Source organism: Aphelocoma coerulescens, chromosome 7 (genome assembly GCF_041296385.1).
Source record: "Aphelocoma coerulescens isolate FSJ_1873_10779 chromosome 7, UR_Acoe_1.0, whole genome shotgun sequence".
Lineage (NCBI taxonomy): Eukaryota > Metazoa > Chordata > Aves > Passeriformes > Corvidae > Aphelocoma > Aphelocoma coerulescens.
The window spans coordinates 4618634-4639904 of NC_091021.1; the positions used below are offsets into that span (position 1 = coordinate 4618634).

At 40.8% G+C, this 21271-nt stretch overlaps 1 protein-coding gene across 1 annotated transcript; it reads left to right on the forward strand.

The window, feature by feature from the left end:
* Positions 1–2584: 2584 nt before the first annotated feature.
* On the forward strand, positions 2585–20869 carry ACADL (acyl-CoA dehydrogenase long chain). Its single transcript, XM_069021795.1, has 11 exons — positions 2585–2706; positions 4230–4391; positions 6797–6934; positions 7371–7535; positions 9124–9190; positions 10397–10561; positions 11218–11319; positions 14416–14529; positions 16674–16801; positions 18748–18834; positions 20163–20869. The coding sequence occupies exons 1-11, from the start codon at positions 2633–2635 to the stop codon at positions 20254–20256; spliced, it is 1296 nt and encodes a 431-aa protein (XP_068877896.1). The 5' UTR covers positions 2585–2632; the 3' UTR covers positions 20257–20869.
* The last annotated feature ends 402 nt before the right edge of the window (positions 20870–21271 follow it).

Sequence of the window (21271 nt, forward strand, 5' to 3'; positions counted from 1 at the left end):
GGAATAGCTATTCCTGTAGTGCCATCTCCTGGCTTATGGTGTAGGAACACAATAGCTGAAAATATTTTTTATATATGTTAAAAAACTTTACAGCAGGTTTGGACTATGGATCAATATAAAAAAAGCCACCCAAACCACAGACATTCTTTCAATGGATTTTGTACAATTCACTCCCAATAAAGTATTAGTTTAAAATGATGAAGGTTTGAAAAATATCTTCTGGTCCAATCTGCTTTGCAATTTGAGCCTTTTCAGCATTTGTTTTATTTCTCAACAAACATCAAGGTTCAAAATTTCCTTTTTGCTTAATTTTTTTGTGTCATCTTATGACTCCAGAGAGTAATTCCTGAGAGTTCAACAACATTACACAGGAAGTGAGGGAAGTATGTAAAACCCCAATTATGAGAACTGTATATCATTTTAACCCCATACTTAATAATGATTGGTAACATGTTATATTCTAGATATCAGATCTAGTTATCAGATCTCTGTAGCATATCTAGTCATATGTATCAGTTTTTAGGTCAGGGTATTGTTGGTAAAAGGAGCTCCTTTCTTGGTGAAAGATGCCCATTTATGGCTCAAAAATCTCCCAAAAGGGCTGACATGGGAGAGTATCCCCTGTCAAGACTATGCCCATGCAGCAGGGTGACCTCAGGGGCCAAAGGGATGAAGAACTACGAGCAGACTATTAAATCTTTATCCTTCTCCCCATCTCCAGTGGTTTGCTCTTCCTTAAAGTAACGCCTGCTCTGATATTGAGCCCCCCAAGATGTGAATAACTGAGTAAAACTTTGAGTGTTGTGGGTTTTTTAGTTGTTAATCAGCACAGTTTATGAGCATTGCAGTAACTGGAGGAAAGGTAATTCTGGCAGTGGGAGATTGTGACCACTGACTCAATGACCACCTACTCAAAATAAGACTCCAGACTAAAAGGGAGGGAAGAACTGCACATGAGGACTAATTTGCATGAGAAGTGAGAGATATAACTAGCAAATAGGGGGTTGAGTACTAATTAATAAAGAGGTTATGTAACAAAATGTATGCCCTTGTTAAAGACGATAGATAGTGTAAAGTGTTGATGAATGGGGAGCTAGCCTTTTATGGGTTACCACCTAGCCACCTACTTTGTGCAAACTAGAATAAAAAAAATAGAAATACCTTGCCTCTGTGTGTGAATTGGTGCTGTGCGATGGGTAACATTCAGAACAACACCTCCATCCTTTGGAAAGCCCCTGCACACGATAATCATAAACCGCCTAGTTTAGAGAACCAGCACTCAAAATAAAAAAGGAAAGTGTGAGAAACGAAGCCCACCCTTCTTTTTGGGTTTTTTTAAATGTAATAAGGGACAACAGGGGACAAAGGTCACTTAAAGCAAAATCACAGCACTGCGTGTGTGGCTCATAGCCAGAGGCACACACACACAAATTTCCCGTTTATATGCTTTAACATTATGCATATTTAATAAACCACAATGCATATGCATAGTTTTTCTGAGAACTAATTTACATTTCATTTTAGAAGGTAGTAACATAGTTCTTCCTCCGATCCACCTATTAGAGCATGCGTATTATGATCGTGAGGATCTTCAGGGGTCTTCTTCGACGAAGGCTCAGGTCTCCCTCACACCTTGAACTTTTCAATTTCGTCTTTGGAGCATGCACAGTCATGGTGGTCCTGGGTCTTTCTGGATCCAACCGGTTTAAATTCTTTACTTTGTGGCTAATTGGCTTCATTGTTGCCAACTCCTCATTAGTACATCCTGCTGCTTCCCTATCTAGCTATACTTGTCTATTCTTGAGATTATTCACCTGGCGAGTTTCCCTCTATTTAAACATTAAGCAATTAGTTAACCATATACTAGCTATTACATTGTATAGAAAGTTATAATTCAGGTTATATTGGTATCTTATAACTCAAGCTATATCAGCATCTTGTAACTTTGACCCCAGTTATAATGTTAACTAGTTAATACCCGCATAGCAAAGTTATTCTTAACATATTTGCACATGATATTTTCTAATGTATTCTAATACATAATATTTCTTACATTTTACTACCTGCGAAAGCCAATGCTATAACAGCTTTTTATCACAGAAAGAAAAAGGGAAAAAGAAAAAGCACACACACACACATACACCCCCCCCCCCCCCCCCCTAAAAAGCGTGCTAAATTATTTTGGTGAGCAGATTCTGCAAATCAAGACCCATTGACACCAGGAGGACCAGCCCCACGAAGGCAAAATAGCCAAAAGGCCCAGTGAGGGGCAGCCCTCAGGGGAGGGGGCTCAGGTTCCAGCCATGCCACCCCAGGGGATGACAGCCTCTTTCCTGAAGGCTCTGAAAGGAGGACGGAGCCATGGCCAGGAAGGTCGTCCCTCATGCCGGGTGCCATCACACGAGCTGCCTTCAGAGCACAACCCCTTCGTCCGGCTGTCACCTTTGCTCCCGCTCCACTCCATGACGTGATTGCAAAGCTACATTAGAAAATTATTAATGATACAGCTGTTTCACGATACTGCCGTCTCCAGCCCGGAAGAGATTTACAGCCGTAGGTGGGCGGGCACAGGGATAACTCGCGGGGCTCCAGCGGCAGTGCCGCCCCGTCCTGTCCCGCCCTGTCCCGTAAAATGGCGGCGTGGCTGCTCCGCCTGCGTGGTCTTCTGCGGGTCGCCGGCTCCAGACCCTTCTCTGCCCAGCCCAGGTGAGCGGGACCGGCCATGGTGGGCAGCGCTGGGGCGGAAGGCACCGATCCGTGAGGGTGGGTGAGCGCCCCTCAGCTTGGGTTCCGTAAAGAGCGGGGTGGATGTCTTTGCCCCCCTGCTTGGGGGGTATCTGTGTGCGGGCTGATGGGGCTGTCTGTGTGTGCTATCCATTCTGTGTGGATGTATGTACGCATCTCTGTGTGTGTTTGGACGGTGTGGATGCGTGTGGTCTGTATACGCGTAGCGGAGGGGTTACAGGTGCTATATGTGCACATACGCGTGTGTGTGTGTGTGTGTGCGCGGCCGTGCCCCCATCGCAGGAGACAGCTGGGGCTGGGCGAGCCCCCCGAGCCGCGCCGGCCCGGGAGCCCCAGCGCATCCACCCCCGTGATCTCCCGACCTTTGCTCCACTTCCCGGGGACAGCGAGTCCTGTGCTGGCAGCAGGTGACAGCCGGGCGTGTCCTTTCCCGGGCACCGCGTTCCCCCTTGGCAGCAGTGCTCGGGCTTGGGGGCTGGGGGGAGCAGAAAGGCAGGAGTGGGATCACACCTTCCCAGACCTTCGAGTTGTCTCTCCCAGGACTGTCGTTGAGAGTAAGGGAGTAGCCAGGCCTTTCCCTGTGTGACATGTGCAGCGTCAGCCACAATTAAACGGGTGGGCTTAAATGAAGCTCAACATCATCTTAGACAGCTTTAAAAATAAGGTAGAGCTTTTGAGAGAGTCACTGTGTGCCTAGCTTTGAGGGTACAAAATACTCAACCAGCAAGTTGCTGTATCCCATTTTTCCCAAATATTATTAGAAGTAAATATAGTCTGTTTCAGGGGGATTATTTCACTGGCAGAGCCTGAGTAACTACATGTGGTAGTAAATAAAGACTTGTGTCTCTACAGCAGAGTAAATAAGCGTAGGCTCAGCTGAGTTCTGTAGGACTACACACAGTTGATGTGCAGAGGAACTGAGAGATTAACAAAACAGTTTGAGAAAGGAAGAGCGAATGCCTCTTCCATGTACTCAGCTCTGTATTTAAAATTTCTGATGTTTCATGGCAATACAATAAAAGCAAGCCTTGAAGTACTATGTCATTCTTGATGTTCCAAACCCCTACAAAAGCTTTATAAACCCTTCTTTCTTATTTCATAATTATACTTTCCTTGTGTGGTTTCTATTACTGACATTTACCACTATTTCAGTTTTTATTTTTTTTGTTAAAGCATCATTTTGTTTTTACATATGTTTTCATTGGGGTAACTTTATTCTTTTACCTATATATGTATTGTTACTGATTTTAATTTATTTGAAGTGTTAAGGACAAACCAGCCTTGCTTTACCTCCATTAATAGACCGGTGGAGTGCAGTGTATGTTAGTTCTTTGTATTTATCATGGGTATCCTTGAGACCTAATGGTGTGCCAGAGTTGGGATGTGAACTATGTTTAGTAACATGGGTGTTTCTTCCCTTTTAAAAGGGTTATGCAAATAGGGTGCCTGTATCCTAACAGATGCATTAATTTGTCTTTTTTTAGTCCTCTGCAAACAGAACAGCATGGCACAAAGCGCCTGGAACCATCTTCTGCTAAGACTTTGACTGATATAGGCATTCGGAGGATCTTCTCATCAGAGCATGATATCTTCAGGGAGAGTGCCAGGAAGTTCTTTCAGGAAGAAGTACTGCCTTTTCACACAGAGTAAGATAACCTCTTAAACATTTTGGTTTGCCAATATTAATTTTTCCCCAAAATGCTTTTTGCAGTGTTACTCCTGATACAATAGGATATACAAATTTACCAAATTAAAACAAAGTCATGCATGAAGGAAAATCACACATAATCAAATTGAATGCATCCTTTGAGCTCCAGTGTATGTTATCTGGCGTCCTCAGCTTGGGCCCATGAGCAGACAAATGCAGTTTGAAGAGTTGCAGCAAAGTTTCCCTGCCTGTAGGATTAACTGACACGGATGCTTTTGGGAGAGTTGGTGGACAGTTCAGTTCCCACACTATTGGGAAATAGTTACTGAAAAAGGCTTTGATTATGTGTCTAGGTTACTGTCTCTTGCAGTAGATTTTGTAGCTACATACAAGTACATATAGCATGGTGAGGTGAATCATGTATTACCAAGAAACTTGCACAAAACCTCTCTGTTTGAATTTCTTTATTTTTTGTTTCTGTGGAAATATGTGCATTTTCTGTACAGGGTAGAGTTGTAATTCCACTGAACTAGAGCTGGAGGGTGATTTTAGCCGTTATTTTAGCCATATCCAATCACATTATAGTGGTGGATAGGAAAGAAATTAACTCAGGATATGGTTTTGAACCAAAAGTGTCAAGCTGTAGTAGTGTCTTAAGCAATTTCTAGTTTACTTGAAGTAAAAACAGCAAGTGGTACTGAAGGACTTATTCTGAAATTGCCCTGCTAGATAGGAATATCCTAATACAGCTCGTGTGTATCCACCAACAGCTGAGGTGCCTCAGTTGAGTGTATGAAGCATCATGACTGGGGCAAGAATGAGCAGCAGGAGGCTTACAGTAGGGTTGGTGACAGCTATTTTTTTTTTTATCCTCTAACAACCTCATAGTAGTATGCTTTTCCACTGTACAGTCATATTCTGTCCATAAAACCAGATGTTGTCCCTCATTTTGTGTTAGAAGGACTTTCAGGGCAGGTCTGTGTACATGTATTGGCTCTGCTTGAGGTTGCTGAAGATCCTATTTGCCGTCTTGCTGACACAACAACTTCTTAGGGAAGCTGAATCAAGTTGAACTTGTGTTCTTGCATCACTTCAATGACCAATGAACCACTCTGTTCTCACACTTCTGAAGTAAACAAGGAGGCTTCAGGCACAGTGTATTAATTGTCTGGGCTGAGATGAAGAGACAAATGTAGCATCAGTGAATGCAATTGTGGATTATTTTGAGGAGGAGAAGCTTTCATGCTGGGTGAAGTAGGGACAGGAATGTCCCTGAAAGTGGGGATCAGAGGCAAAGCAAAGATGGTAAAAAGAGATCTAAGACTTCCAGTGTAGGAGCAAAAGCTCTGTGAATCAGCTGAAATACTGGCACAGGTTGCCCAGAGAAACTGTGGCTGCCCCATCCCTGGGAGTGTCCAAGGCCAGATTGGATGGGGCTTGGAGCAACCTGGGCTAGTGAAACCCCTGCCCATGGTAAAGGGTCAGAACTGGGTGAGCTTTAAGGTCCCTTCCAATCCAAACCATTCTGCGTTTCTATGGTTCTGTTTTATATGTAGGATAAGATACTTGATTAAATGTAGGTAAACAGCTCTGATACAGCTCTGCTGCACACATGTGCATCAGAGGAAAGTCATTTACCATGTAATTTAAAAATTGTGGCATTAGAAAAAAAGAGCTTTAAAAAAAGAAAACGTGGAGCATTAATGACCATCCAACCTTCTATTGAGTTGACAAACCCCATAAAGAGGCACTAATTTTCCAAGAATAGATTATTGCTGTGGTGTTAAAGTTTGCAAACTATCAGCAGATAAGCCTCAACTATCTATTTACAGAAACTTGAAAGTATCTTAAAGCAGTAATTTACCAAGATACGGTACTGATTTGTAAGAAGTGCACAGAGACAGATTTTTATACAAAACTGACTAATATGGTATCATTTGATTCTGATAAAGCATTTTTCACTGGTAGAGTTTTCACTGGTGAAGTCTTTCACAAAAGATACTGATGTGTTATACTCATTTTGTATGTGGCTAAATGTACATTTGTAAATGGAATGTCAGGAGGATAAAGACCTGCCTGTGATGATCCAGATGGCTGGGGCTAAATTGCCTAAATCCCAGTCTGGTATAAGAGTCATAAGAAGTCTTAATGAAATCCTGTCAGGTTACACATTGGAAGCAGGAGTTCAAACTTGTTTTACAGTTGGTGTCTCTGTAGTGCCAGTGGCATCTGTGGACTTGAAGATGAGAAACTCTGTGATGAAGCTGCTGCTTCTTGGCTGTGACATATAGTTGTCTGTGTACCTTCACACTGTCTGTTGGTGTTCCAGTGTGAGGCAGCAGCCATGACAGATAAACAGTAGCATATGAGGCGTTCAGTGCTGGTTTTGTGTTCGTTTCGCAGATGGGAGAAGAATGGCCAGGTGAGCAGGGAGCTCTGGGAAAAAGCTGGACAGCAGGGTTTGCTGGGTGTTGCTATTGCTGAAAAACATGGAGGCATCGGAGCGGATATTCTCTCTTCAGCCATCGTCTGGGAGGAGCAGTGAGTACTGGATGCTTCAGGAAGAATTTCAGTGATCATATTGTTTGTGCCTGTATTTTTTTTCCATGAGTTATCCTCATTATGGACTACATTTGCTTACAGAAAATGACCTTATCTTTCCTGTGGAAAGGATGGTTTAGATATATGTAAATCCCTTGTGTTTTAAGTATTCTGGATCACTGTTCGAGTAACAAGTGTCATTGTGCTCCACTGGCTTTGTAACTCGGGAAAGCATTTTTATTTAGCCTTGTAGGTTATGTACCCATTTGGCTGTGAAATTACATTCTATAAATAATGGTAAAAGTGCCAGAAGATCTCTGAGACTTCTGTGTAGTGGGGTTTTCTTTGTTATTGGGTCTGTGTTGTAACAGTGCAAGTTCAGTGTTCAAATCTTGGTAGTACTTTTTTCTGAACTTCCCCCTTATTTTTTTTCCAGGATGTATGTTAACTGTACAGGCCCAGGGTTCAGCCTTCATTCAGATATTGTCATGCCCTACATTGCAAACTATGGCTCTGAAGAACAGATTAAACACTTTATCCCCCAAATGATTACAGGCAAGTGCATTGGAGCTATTGCCATGACAGAACCTGGGGCTGGCAGGTAAGCCAAATATTAAAACAATGGTCTTAACATTATTTGCTGTCTATTGATTTGTCAGTGAAAAACATTCTGAACCTCCTGGTTAGTTACTGTACGGACAAGACTATCCTGCATTATAGGTAAAACTCAAAAAACCTATTATGGATTACTTTATTACAGCTTTGTCATTTCAAGATAGTAGCTCAGAATCCGTTTCTGTGTTTGTCCTACTGTGGGCAATTATGCTTTGTATTTGCTTTTGCAGTCTGAGTTTATAGTTACCAACTTGCTTGTCCTGTGAACATACTTATGAAGCATAGTCAGTGTAAAAATAATATACATAGTGTGCCGGTTTGGCCAAATTTAGAAATTGAGAGAAGGCATGTTACAAACCACCCCTCTCCTCACCAGGTTCAGGAAAAAAAACTTTTACCTTGAAGGAAAGTGAAGGAGATAAAAACTATTTATTTAACAAACACACGGGAAAAGGAAAATAATGCTAAATAATGACACTTCTCGCTGTGGAGAGAAAACCTGGGAAAATTTCAGAGTCCTTCCGTTGTCTCTCTCTCTCCCCCTCCTTGGAGCTAGGATGGGGTGGTGGGCCCACCTCCAGGGCCAAGGCCTCGGTGGAAGGTCCTCCCAATGTATTCTGATGTTGAAACTGTCCAGCAGAGAAGAAGGGAAAAAATCGGAGTCCCAGGAAAACAAAGTTCAACTCTCTGGAGGAAAAGGAGCTGAAAACTGGCCGAAAGCTGGCTGGAAAAAAAACAAGCCAGGTGCTTGGCTCAGCTCTCGCTCTTCTCCCACAGCTGAATGCAGAGAGCCATCTCTATCTCTGTGTGACCTTGAACAAGCTGCTAACTGCTTTGAAGAAGTTTTGCTCAGTTTTTCCTTCCCCCTCTCAGGCTCAGTTTAAAGGCATAGAAAGGCACAAAATTAATTTCTGGGCATGGGGCAGTGATAGGGGATACATGTCATAAAGTCACCCTAAGACACATTGTTAAAGAAGGCTTGGCTTTACTATTAGCTTTTTCTGTGGAACAGAACACCTTGATTTTCTTTCCTCTGAATCCTTTCAGAGAAATGTTCCTCCTTGCCCTGCACCCAGTGTTTTAGAGTAGACACTGCTGATCTGACCAGTTTCCAAAAGAGAGAGGGACACATGAAGTGCAAAACCTGTTGGTGTCATGTTTCTACAAATGGTAGATGCTGCTCATGGCTTTTCACACAGCCTCCTGATCAGGATTGAGCCTGTTTAGAGGATGTGGTTTTGTGTGGCATTTATCATCTGAGGCATACTGGTGTAAGTGCATGCTGACCTGTTGATGTCAGTGCTTATTATTACACCACCTTCCACAAGCAGAGATGAGGAAATGGGACCTCACACGCCTGTATGGTTGCATAGATTTATCATCCTTTTCCACAGCATGCTTGTGGCTTCTGTTGCACTCAGCTATTTCATGATGTCTCACTATCCTCATCTGTTTTCACTGAGTCCATGCCTGGATGGTATAAGATCTATCTTATTTTGTACTGGATAGAATTCAATATACAAATTGCAGCTTCCAGAATGGTTTTTTGAAGGACCTTTTGAATTTCGTTGTAGTGACTTGCAGGGAATACGGACATATGCAAAAAAGGATGGAAGTGACTGGATTCTTAATGGGAGTAAGGTAAGTGCACTGACATACGTACTGCTCATAGGCTCTAGGAACTGAATGCATTTAGCTGAATGCAGCAGGATGTGCACCACTCTCAGCATCTCCTCGCAATCCTTTTGGTTTGGGGTTTTTGTGTGGGCTGTGTTGTGGGTGGGGTTTTTTGTTCCAGTTACTTTTTTAATAGTTCTTGAGATAGGTCTGTTTCAGGCAATTTACAAACTGATTTATGGAAGGGCTTGTATAGGCTCTTTTTGTAGTTTTTAAATAACCCTATTAAAAGGCTTATTTTCCCTTAAACTGTGAAGAAAAGGGGGAAAAATGTGCTGTGTAGTATGAGCAGGATGGTTGTTAGTAATGATGTTTAACAATAAAATATATACACTACTGCCATGAAATCTTCTGTGGCCTGAGTAAAAACTTGTGTTGCCACAATGCAAGCTGTGGAATCTTTGTTCAGGAGCTTGGTGGTCATGTTACAAAAAAAACAAAACAGCTGCATCAGATGCTCTGACTGTCTTGCCAAGCTGTGGCAAAGCACTCTTTGCATTACCATAATGAAAAACAAGAAGGCAGAAATAGTGTTGAAGTGGGAGTGTGGGTTCAACAGACCATTTTTTTAAAAGCTATGAAATGTCCTAATCTTTTTTACTGCTGTTGATAACATAGTACTGATAGAGACTTCTGGTCTTAGCAGAATTTCAGTGGTGAGAATGTGTGCAAGCAAATACATATGCATAGGTGCTAAAAAAGATGCTTATGCTGCTCATTTGAAGCCAAGCAGGACAGAAAGCTTTCTTTTGCTGGACTTAAGATAGATCCATTTGACAGGCTCATGAGTTGTTCTACAGGATCATAGCAAGCAGTTGTGACAAGAAGCATTGATAGTTTTGAGTGTTATGCCTCACTAATTTAATTTCTAGAAAAGAGAACCTCTGTGTTTATTTACATTTGATACTGTATTCCTTCTTTATCATGGGACAGACAAAAGAAACAAATCTGTGCATTCTTTAACTTCACACTTCCCCCCCTCACGATACTTCTCAAATTAATGTCTGCCTTGTTCCAACACACTTAATATCAAAAGCTTAAAATTCTTCTGGACACTTGAACCTTGCCTTTCAGTTCACCTGTGAAAGTGTCAATGTAATTTTTCTTTCTGCTACTTGGTGATCTCTTCTAACCTCTATCCACCTTGTTTTATATTGCCTTTTTTTACAGGTGTTCATCACTAATGGTTGGATGAGCGACGTAGTGATCGTGGTTGCAGTTACAGACCGGGAGGCCCGATCCCCTGCTCATGGGATCAGCCTTTTTCTGGTGGAAAATGGAACAAAAGGTTTCATCAAAGGACGCAAACTGAACAAAATTGGCCTGAAAGCTCAAGTGAGTTCATACAACCTCTAATGCAATAGAATCGGAGAAAGTCTAAACCCACTTAATGCCTGGCAACTGCTAAATAAATATAAGATGGAGCCATGGTGCTATTGTAGCTGTTAGACTTCAGAGCACAAACATGCAACATATGTATCCTGATTTTGCCTGTGGAAGTCTGAAGCATGTGATGTGCAAGGAGAGGCTGAGGAAGCTGAATGTGTTTACTTTGAAGAAGCCTGGAAGGACAGGATCTTACTTATGCCGTTAGCTATAGAGATGGTGGGGCCTGATTCTTCTTTGAGGAGCAGAGTGAAGGGGAGAGTGGCAAAGGAGACAAGTTACATTAAGGAAAATTCTTCGTAGGTAGTAGGGAAAAAAGTCCACCGGGAAAGAGAGTGGTTACTTGCACAGGGGCTGAGAGAGGTCCTGGAGCCTTCATCTTTTGAGCTTTGGAAAGCTTAACTAGACAAGGTCCTCAACTGATTGTTTTTCTGGAGCTGCTCTGAGTAGGATGTAAGCTAGATGACTTCTGGAGGATCCTTCCAGGCTAGATAATTTTGGGATTTCAAGTTAAAGTGCACAATAGCAAGAAAAAAATAGGACAAAATTAGTGTAATGAGATGAGAATGTCAGACTCTCAATTCTTGCATTTCAAATCCTCTTAGGACACAGCAGAGCTGTTTTTTGAAGATGTGCGGTTGCCAGCTAGTGCCTTGCTTGGAAAAGAAAACAAAGGATTCTACTATCTGATGGCAGAGCTCCCTCAGGTAAAAGGAATGTGAGTGTTTGCTGTCAGCAGGAAGAATACAGAGACAGGTTTTGTCATTAGTCCTGAAGTTTATGTATTGTGGTGAGCCACCTGGGTTGCCAAAGCAGGATGCATTTGTAACACCCCAAAACATTTCTGTGGGTTAAGCTCACAGGAGAAGTAGCAACCAGATTCTCAAGAGTCACAATTACATAGGTTTACTGGCAAAATATAGAAAATCAAGGAGCTTTGGTAAAAGATGTAGTGCAACATCCAACTAACATAGAAAGCACTTAGCATTAAATTAGTTGTTTTAACTTAGCGACATTTACACCCGTCCCATGTGTCATCACCCAAAATGTTCCATGGAAAGAGAATTAGAAGAAGAAAAGGAGAAAGATAGATAGGAAAAATACAGAAAACCACACATACAACTACCAGCTCCTGAGTTCCAGTGATGATGAGTGTCTTGGGGTGACTGTGTGATGTGTATCCCATATTGCTGGCCCATGCCCAGAAATTAATTTTGTGCCTTTCTGTGCATTTAAGCTGAGCCTGAGAGGGGGGAGGAAAACCTGAGCAAAACTTTTTCAAAGCAGTTTGCAGCTTGTTCAAGGTCACACAGAGAGAGAGACTTTTTTTTTTTTCAGCTGTGGCAACAGAGCGAGAGGGGGGAAGGTACCCGGCTTGCTTTTGGCCAGTTTTCAGCTCCTTTTTCTTTCTCTGGAGAGAGACGGAGAGTTTTGTTTTTCCTGGGACTTTGTTTTTTCTTTTTTTTCCCCTCTGCTGGACTGTTTCAACATCAGAATACATCAGGAGGAATTTCCACTGAGGCCTTGGCCCTGGAGGTGGGCCTATCACCCCATCCCAGCTCCAAGGAGGGGGAGAGAGAGACTCTGAAGTTTTCCCAGGTTTCTCTCAGCAGAGCGAGAGGTTTTGTTATTTAAGATTATTATCCTTTTCCTGTGTGTTTGTTAAATAAATAGTTTTTATCTCTTTCACTTTCCTTCGAGGAAAATTTATTTTTTCCCAAACCTGGTGGGGGAGGGCTGGTTGTAACCTGCCTTCTCTCAGAGGATATATTTCTAAATTTGGCCAAACCAGAACAATGAGGTAGAAACTCCAAGAGGCTGATAGGGTCAAGACATGCTCCCCTTGTGGTCAGCCTTTTAAACCCCAGAGCTACCCTGGCCCTCCTCCGATGGGACTTTAGTCACTCAGCCATTCAGGAGCTGGCTTAGGCAAGACTGGGGCACTGCCTCCAGTGTGCCACAGACGCTGAAGGGCTGGGATGCTCTAGGGCTGGGCTGGGGGTGTGGTGTGCAGAGCAGGGCACACCTCATCAGAGCAGGGCCCGACCTGCCCCCTTACCCCCACACGTGCATCCCAAAATGTCTTGAGGCATCAAGCTTTTCCAGTCTTTGACAGTCTTGTGTGCAATGTTTTGTTGATACTGCTGATTTTTAACTGAAGTACACAGTGCTAGGTGTAGAATTCTTTGGGCATTGCTAAAAATGTTGATATCCCAGCAGCTCAAAGCCAGATCTCTTAATCAACAGCCCAGCTATTGAAGAACCTGAGGGTAGTGTATTAAAAAGAACATACCACATATTTCTTGTGTACTTCTAGTTTGGAAGCACTTTGCTTAGTAAATTAAGTGCAGCTTGGACGTGTCTGATTCATTTGGCATTCTCTTCCAAGAAACAAGCACTGCTGTTCTAGCTCTTCTGCAAGTAGAAGCATATTAAAGTTACATGGAACTCTGTTCATTTAACAAAGTAAAGAAATTGTTTAGCTGCCAAAATACTTTGCCAGTTTACAACTTACTTTATGAAGTTTTGGGATTATTTGGGAGGACAAAGAGGCAATGTGGTTTTTCAAAATGTGTCTGTGCTTTTTCAAAGCTCTGATGTTGTATTTACCTCATTTGGTAGGGATCATGTTTTTTAATTTTATACTGTGAGTAAATAAAAAACCTGATCAAAGGAAATCTTTTACTGCTTTAAATAGATGCGTTCATGAACAGGTTCAATGCAATGCATCAGACTGTTTCAATTCTTCCAGAAACAATTGTTCTGCATGTAGTTTTTGTTTTTCACTGTGCAGTGAGGAAAGAAAAGCCAATTTTTGTAGGTTTTTTTTCCCCCTAGAGTTGAACTATTGAAATTGTTAAATAGTTGTATTAGTGTCCCTGGGTTAATTTACTCTTTTTACTGTTTCTATTCTTTTTTGCTTCTATTTCATGAGTTCTTTTACTCAGAGTTTGAATTAAAATGCAGGAGACTGGGAATTTCTTCAGACTTAGTTGTTTATTATATCTTATCTATAACACAGCTGCACAGAGTGTGCCTCCAAGGTAACAAGGTGGGAAAATGGCCATGAGTTCTAACTTCCAAGGCTTTTTAAGGTCTAAATTACCCAACCAAGTAACTTGCTTTTATTTATAATTCAATAACTAGCTGTTCACAACCCGCAGTGCGGGTTTTTTAATCCAACACCAGAACCCCTAGACTTGTGAAGAAGAAGGAGAAAGGAAGAAGAAGATCCACACCCAAAATCCTCCATATTGTTGCCTATATCCCCTAAACCTAATTTTTCTACACCTCTACATATTCTACCCAATGATATAACTTTTAATTACACAGCAACAACCACAGTGTTATCACACAATTTAGGGAGCCTTTCCCAGGGTTTCAGATCAAATACACTGTGCTTCTGAGGATCACTGCTTGCCAGCGCTGAAAGGCTGAAATTCTCAGAACCCGGGGTTCCAACACAGTTGTTGTTTAAGCTGAGTAGTGAAAGCCAATAATTGAAACAGAATCTGATGTGAATTTTTCAGTTGGTAAGATTCCTGTGGTCAATCTGTAACTATTTTTTGAGTCACTGTGATGCAATACTATCCCAGTAAAGACTTAAAAGTGAGCTTTAGACAGCAAGGCATTTGTCCCACTTGTTAATGTCAGTAATGCAGTATGTCTGGTTTGGTATTTTATGTGACTTCTGCTCCCACTCCCTTAATGAACAACACTGAACATCTGTGTCCTAATTGTGCATCTGATGCGGAGGAATGTAGAACTAACTCAACTGGATTCTGTAATTTGTGTTTCAAAAGGAAAGACTGCTAATTGCTGATATGGCTCTTGCTGGCTGTGAATTCATGTTTGAAGAAACAAGGAATTATGTGAAGCAAAGAAAAGCTTTTGGGAAGACAATTGCGCATTTGCAGGTGAGTTAGAACTGAGCCACTTGGGTACAAATTCTAGCGTGTGGTTGCTATACATCTGTGTATGTGAAATAGTTACTAAATGAAAATCACTGGGCTGTTTTGAAAGGATTATTTTCACAGGTTTCACTGTTGTATTGTGTCTGTTTTTTGCCTCCATGACCATCGTTCGTCTTTGAAATGCAAAAATAATAATTTTTAAAAAGCACCAGAGAAGCCTTAATGTTTGTGCTTTATAACTTGGGTAGGTAACCTCCCAGCAGCACTACTTCTGAGAGGGAAATAGGTAGCCAGGAAGTATACTGGCTCCTTGCTGCTGCTAAAGAGCAATTCCCTTGTTGATGTTAGGTTTGCATTTTACAGCCAGAGGTCCTAATCACAGGGTCCATCACACCTGCATGTATTTGTCTGTGCCTGGAATCCTGGGGACTGCCTGTGCAGGTATTGTGTTCCTCTGCACACAGAGCATTGCAAAAAAATTACTTTGGAGGTTGCTGGAGGTGGGGACTCCCAGGAGTGACCTTGCTGCCCGGGTGCTGTGGAGGTGTTTCATGAATGTTGTAATGAGAATCCTCGGACAGCAGCACTCTGGGTGTTTGTGTGACTGCATGTGAAACTGTTGGGTCATGCTCTGTGAGCAGAGCTCACTCCTGACAGGGGTAGGTAGTTGAGTTTTGAGATGTTTGTGCCTACAGTCTTTAGCTGCAGTCATAAAACATACATTGCTTTCCACAGGATTGCTATACTACAGTGTTCCTGACAATGACATTAACTGTTAGGGCTGAGGCAGGCCAAGTTCCTGCATATTTGGTTTTTAGGATAGAACTGACTCATATGGGCTAAAGATGTTGGCTGCCTCTTTTTTTTATATACTTTTGAAATTTTGATTTTTTTTTTTTTAATAACTAACAAAAAAAATCCATTTCTATGTCTTGAGACTTCGTTTGTCAAACTCAAATCTTTAGTTGTGAAGAACACCAGAACTGGAACTTTTAGAGGCTGGAATGCTAGGTATCCTTCAGGAGACTATGATCTTCATCTGTTTTTAAAGTTAACTTTCATGAATCCATAATTGCAGATGGAATTTAGTATGCACACTATGCTACTGTAAAGCAAAACAACTATATTTTAACTTTTTAATGTAGGTAGGGGATGCCTCCTATTTATAGTAGTTCACTGTGCAGAGATCTCCAAAATAATCTCCTTTTTTAGGCTAGGCTACCAGTAGGTGGACAGTAAATTTCATAAAGTATATTATTTTTGCCAAAATAATGAATTTCTGCATATCTCTTCAATTTTCTTTTTTTTTGTTGCTGATGACTCGAGTGTGCATATTATAAATAATCCCTTCCAATCAGAGCTCTGTCTTGGGCTAATTAATTTAGTCATGCCACATTACAGCATTTGCAATTAATTCTTTCCTTGTAGTAGTACACTGGTCCAGTATATTTATTGTCAAAGGAAGCAAGATTTTTTATATACATTTCTAGAACTGAAATAAGAAAGAACTTCTATTTGTGGGTGATGTTTTTATCCCCTCCCTACCAAAATTACAAGAAGGTGGTCGAATGCCTGCCTGGTCTGGTTTTACATAACCTTATGATGGATTTTACCTCTTCTCTGTAGACCTATTTTCCAATGTGACAGAACTCGGTGCTGAAAAACTTTCTGATAGTCTAAAAGTTATTTTATTTTTTGCTTCGGTCTCTTTGCATGTAGCTTAAACTCTGAAGAATACATAGAAAAAGCATTGAATAGATGGTTATGAATTGGGAAAATTCATGGCTCTACAGAGTGAAAGGATGTTCCTTCACAAGAGGGAGCCAAGAGTGACAGAGCACTCTGGGCCTCCTGCTCTTTAGGAATTTGTTTTCCCTTTTTCCTGTGCTTTTTCTCTTAATTTCGTGTTTTGAGTTGACCGTGAGAAATAAAGAGCAATCTAATTTTGTCTAATAGGACTGGTGAAGACATTATTATCTGGAAATAATGTCAAATAATCAAAATCTCTTTTGACATACAGAGCCAAAGTTGTTTGAAATAGTGATTTCTAACAGCAGTCCTTTCGGAAAATGCTGCATTTTCTACCTGAAGTATTAAACTGCACTATACTTCTTTCCTCTACCCTCTCTATCCACTTCCAAAACAAGACAGTACAGCACAAGTTGGCCGAAATAAAAACACAGATTTGTGTGGCCCGAGCTTTTATGGACAACTGTTTGCAGCTCCATGCAGATAAACGCCTGGACTCCGCAACAGCCTCTATGGCAAAGTATTGGTACGTGCTAACAGTCATCTAGAAGTGTTACTTGCATGTTCTTAACTCTAATGATGTGGTCAACAAAAATCACAGTTGCATTGAATACCAGGGTTGGTTAACCAGATCAATTTCAAAATAAAGGCATACTTTTAAAATAGGCTTCCATTAATAACAAGATCATGCCTCAGCTTTAGCTTAAGTAAAAGTGAGTGCTCCATTGGTATTTAGACAAAAATTTACATTTTACTGTTAGCAATTTGTTGTTGGGTGTTTTTTCTGTTTTCTTTGTTGTTTTTTTAATGGGGTATATGGCTTGGTTTGATTTCTTTAAAAGCAAAATGTGAATATTTGGAGCAAAATTTTAATATTTTTGAAGCTCTGTGATACTATTTCGTTAATGTTACTTAACAATAGCTGTTAGGCCCAGCCAGTTTTCAAAGCTATCTTGTTTTAGGAAGAAATAGTTGGCTATGGCTGTTGTTGTAACTGAGACTGAACAGTGTTTTCCTTTATTGTCCAGAACTTCTTTTCCCTCATCCTGTACTTGATGGTATTATTTGTTAACTTAGTTTTACGAGAGAAAAACAACTGGAAACATCTAAGATCATGGTACATGAATTTGTATAGTTTTAGCTTGTTGCAAAGATGGGAGTAAAAAAGCACATGAGACATGAGCAAAGACATTTATGGAAGATACACAGGTTTACAGTTTTTAGGCTTTTCAAAATAAGTATAGATGAAATGAGCAGAAATATTTACAATGGAAGGAAGGGTTTTGAGTGTTATTCCTGGCAGTGATTACCTAGAAGTACCCGGTACAGAGGCAGAGGCATTCAGTTTTGAGGAGGATGAAACAACTAATGCCAGCTGAGATATGCAGACTCACTTGCTCAACAAATTTCCCAAAGCAAGGCATTTGAAACACCCTCACTTTCCCAGCTGTTTACCATCATGATTTGTTGTGGATTTCCTCTTTCCCCAGTGGTGTCCCTGTGACCCTTCCATAAGACTCTCTTAAATGGCTTAGAAAATACTTGAATGTAGAATTGCTTTATTCCCCAATGTATTAGGAGATTCGGTCTAGTTTCATTTTCCTTCAAACCTTTTGTATAGCCAATGACTCAGGTTAGAGCTTTGAAAGATTTTAAAACCTGGTTTGTGCATCTCTTTTTTCATATCTGGAGAAAGGTCTGTAGGGTTGTTTTGGTCTGGTTTTTCTTGTGGTCAGAGGTTGTGTTACGTACCTAAAAGAACTTGAGAATATATTTGGGAAAGATAGTTGCAGTAACTCACTGCAGAATTAAAGTTGGCGTAATAAACAATAAGGATTTAACTGAATGAGGGGATGGTTTGGGGAAAACGCCATTATTCAACGAGAAGCAATTGACTTGTCATTTTCATTTCTTCTGTGCCCACTGAAAGCTGTACGGTTAGAAAGTGTTTTTTTTCATGAGTTCTAACTTCAGCTTGAGCTTCCAGTGCAGTTAAATTTTTTTTTGCTATTAAGTCCAAATTTTGCAGTCAACAAATGCTGTTGAAGAATTACAGTATGTTTTAGAATTGAAGGCTATAAAGTTTGTGGAAAATAAATTATGCCCAGGTGATCGTTATGCTCAAAGAGCATCCTGGTGTGTTGCTAATGGGAATGATGGGGGGGGAAGCCTGGTTTACTGTTAATTTCTGACAAAGCTGAGGGTTTTCGTAAGAAAAGAGACTGTATCAACTTGCTTCACAAAAGGATTCTCTTGGCCTATGAGAAAGGTAAACAAGCCTGTCTGTTTTGAAACCTTTCATTTTCTGAAAGCTGTCCCGTAAAGGGAACAAAACTTAAATGCATTAAATTGAACAGTATTTATTTCTTACTAATCATGTTATGGATTTGTCTCGTTAACATATCTTTATCTTTTGTAAGGTTTTGCAACATAATATCCTTCTAAAAGCAAATTTCCTTTTGGCCATTTAAGGTGTTCTGATCTCCAAAACAGCATAGCTACTCAGTGTGTACAAATGCATGGAGGATGGGGGTACATGTGGGAGTATCCAATTGCAAAGTAAGTGTAACATTTCAGATTGTATGATGAAAGATTACCAGCAAAGTCAAATGAGGCACTTCTTTATGTCTATGTGTCACTTGTTTAGTGTTAGTAGTGATTTACTGTTCCTTTTCTTATCATGTTTAATTGAAAGGGAATCTACTGTACAGATGTCTGCAGGAAAGCTTTGTTTTGATTCTCCAAATAACTCATAAGCTGTTCACCAATTTTTGTCTGTTTTTTTCACAAAAGAGAAGTTGTTTTTTTAGAAGAAAATGTTAATTGAAAAACAGAAGGAAAATTGTAAAAGTAGAAATGAGAGAGGAGCTAGTTTGTTTTATCTGAAATTAATTGCATATGTATGAAGAAAACATATTGATCAGATACTACTGAGTATCAAATTGTCAAATCAAGAGCATAACTGCCTACATTCAGCATTTTTATACCTTTTTAAATGAAAAAATTGAGAGATTTATATGTAGAAAAGGAATTTGTCATTCCCATTATTTTTTCTGACTTTATGAATTGAGGCATTTATGGAGCTTTTGTATATATCCTTGTGTATTATCTGTGAAGTTTGTGTATAAGCCATGTGACACACACTAAGTAGAGATTTTGGTACTGTTTTTATTAAAAAAAGAGGCAGTAATCTGACAGTAGAAATAGCACAAACAGGACTGCTGTGCCATTGTCATAAATGAGTAAGCTGATTTTTTAACTGAGTAGGTTTAGATTTTTTTTAAATTTTAAGTACATTAAGTATGAAATGTTGATTTAAAATAACTTGTTCCTCGATGTTTGGAATGAGTGTAATTTGTGAGTGTTCTGCACTGTCTTACACGAAGGCCAGTAAGCCCTATTCAGGGTGTCCCCCTGCTTGTCTGTGTGTACAGTATATAGATTTCCAGAGAATGCCACATTGCTCCTGGGCTGCTCTCTTGTATGATGAAGCAGAATGAAGGTGGAAAAGTTCTCTGTCATCGTCCTGTGTGTTGTCACCAGGAACAAGAGTTGGGAGTGGAGTAGTAGCAGGAGTCTGGGTTTATAGGGCTTTATTTTTTTGTTTAATTAGAGGCAATAGTGGAGACTTTACGCTGTAAGCAAACAGGGAAGAGACACTGACCCAGTTCCTGGTTTGGCACACAGCACCCTGGGAAGTTGTAATATTCTAGGTAGTTGAAGCTTCTTAGAAAATAAGAACTACTTTATCAATGGGAATAGTATACTTTGAAAAGAGGGGTCTCTAAAGATAAAACACTCTTTTTTTTTTTTTTTTAATTGTATGTTCATTCTAAGATGTTGTTTGTAATGTTTCCTTGTTTTGTTTTGTTTTTTTCCTCCCTCAGAGCTTTTGTGGATGCCCGTGTTCAGCCAATCTATGGTGGTACCAATGAAATAATGAAAGAACTTATTGCTAGAGACATTGTCAGTGACAAGTAGGGCAGATGCTTACTCCTTTGCAGAGTCTTGCAGAATCCTTTTATATATTAATCTATGGCATAAAATCAGACATCAGAATGTAAGTAAAATAAATGTGCTGTATCATGTTCTTTAAAGCAAGTGACACTTAAAGCATGTGTTAGTAGTAACAGTGTGCTCATATGCAGGATATCTAATATTTAACCAACTTAAATTTTAAATATCTTTGTAGAACGGAGTAATTCTCTGGGTGTCGAGAGTTCTGGTAGTGAAAGGCATTTTTAGGTCTGGAACGTTGGGGAGCTTGGTCTGCCAGACTTGAACCCATTGTGTTGAATCCAAACCTCGCTTTTCAGAACCAAATCTTGAGAGAAGCCCTATTCTTAACAAATAAACAAAATTAAATATTAATTTAAAGTAATTAATACTTAAATTAATATTTAATTTATAAATAACTTTGTATTTCCCCTTGACAAGTAGAACTTGACACTGTTACTGTTGCTGCCATACACCTGCTCGCTGTGCAGCAGCCACCTGCTGTGCAGCTGATGTCTATGTTTACATCTAACCTGGAATGCCTTATTTTAATTACTTTGGTCAAATAAACATAATAAAGCATTTCTATGCAATCTCATGCTTGTCTGCGGTTACTTCAAAGCCCGCGGGGGAAAGGGGTTTCTTCCTCTGTGCCCGTGTTCACTTCAGGGCGCTGAGGGGGAGTTCGGAGGGAGGGAATGTGGTGCAGGTGAACTTGAGGGGTTTTATTTGCTATAATAACTTGGAATGTATGTGTTTATGGTGTTTTTTTAGCTCTTTACCCATGCAGGGCGTTAAGAGTGAACCTGTCCGGAGCGGGGAGCGGCTGTGACCCCTCCCCTCCCACACGGCCTCGGCGCGGGCGGGCGGTGTCCTCGCGTCAGGCGGGGCCCCGCCAATGGCGGGTGGCCACGCCCCCGCAAGGGGCCACGCCCCTCGGCGCCCCGGATTGGCCGCGCTCCTCCCTCTGAGGAACGGGGGAGGCCCCGCCCCGTCGCGC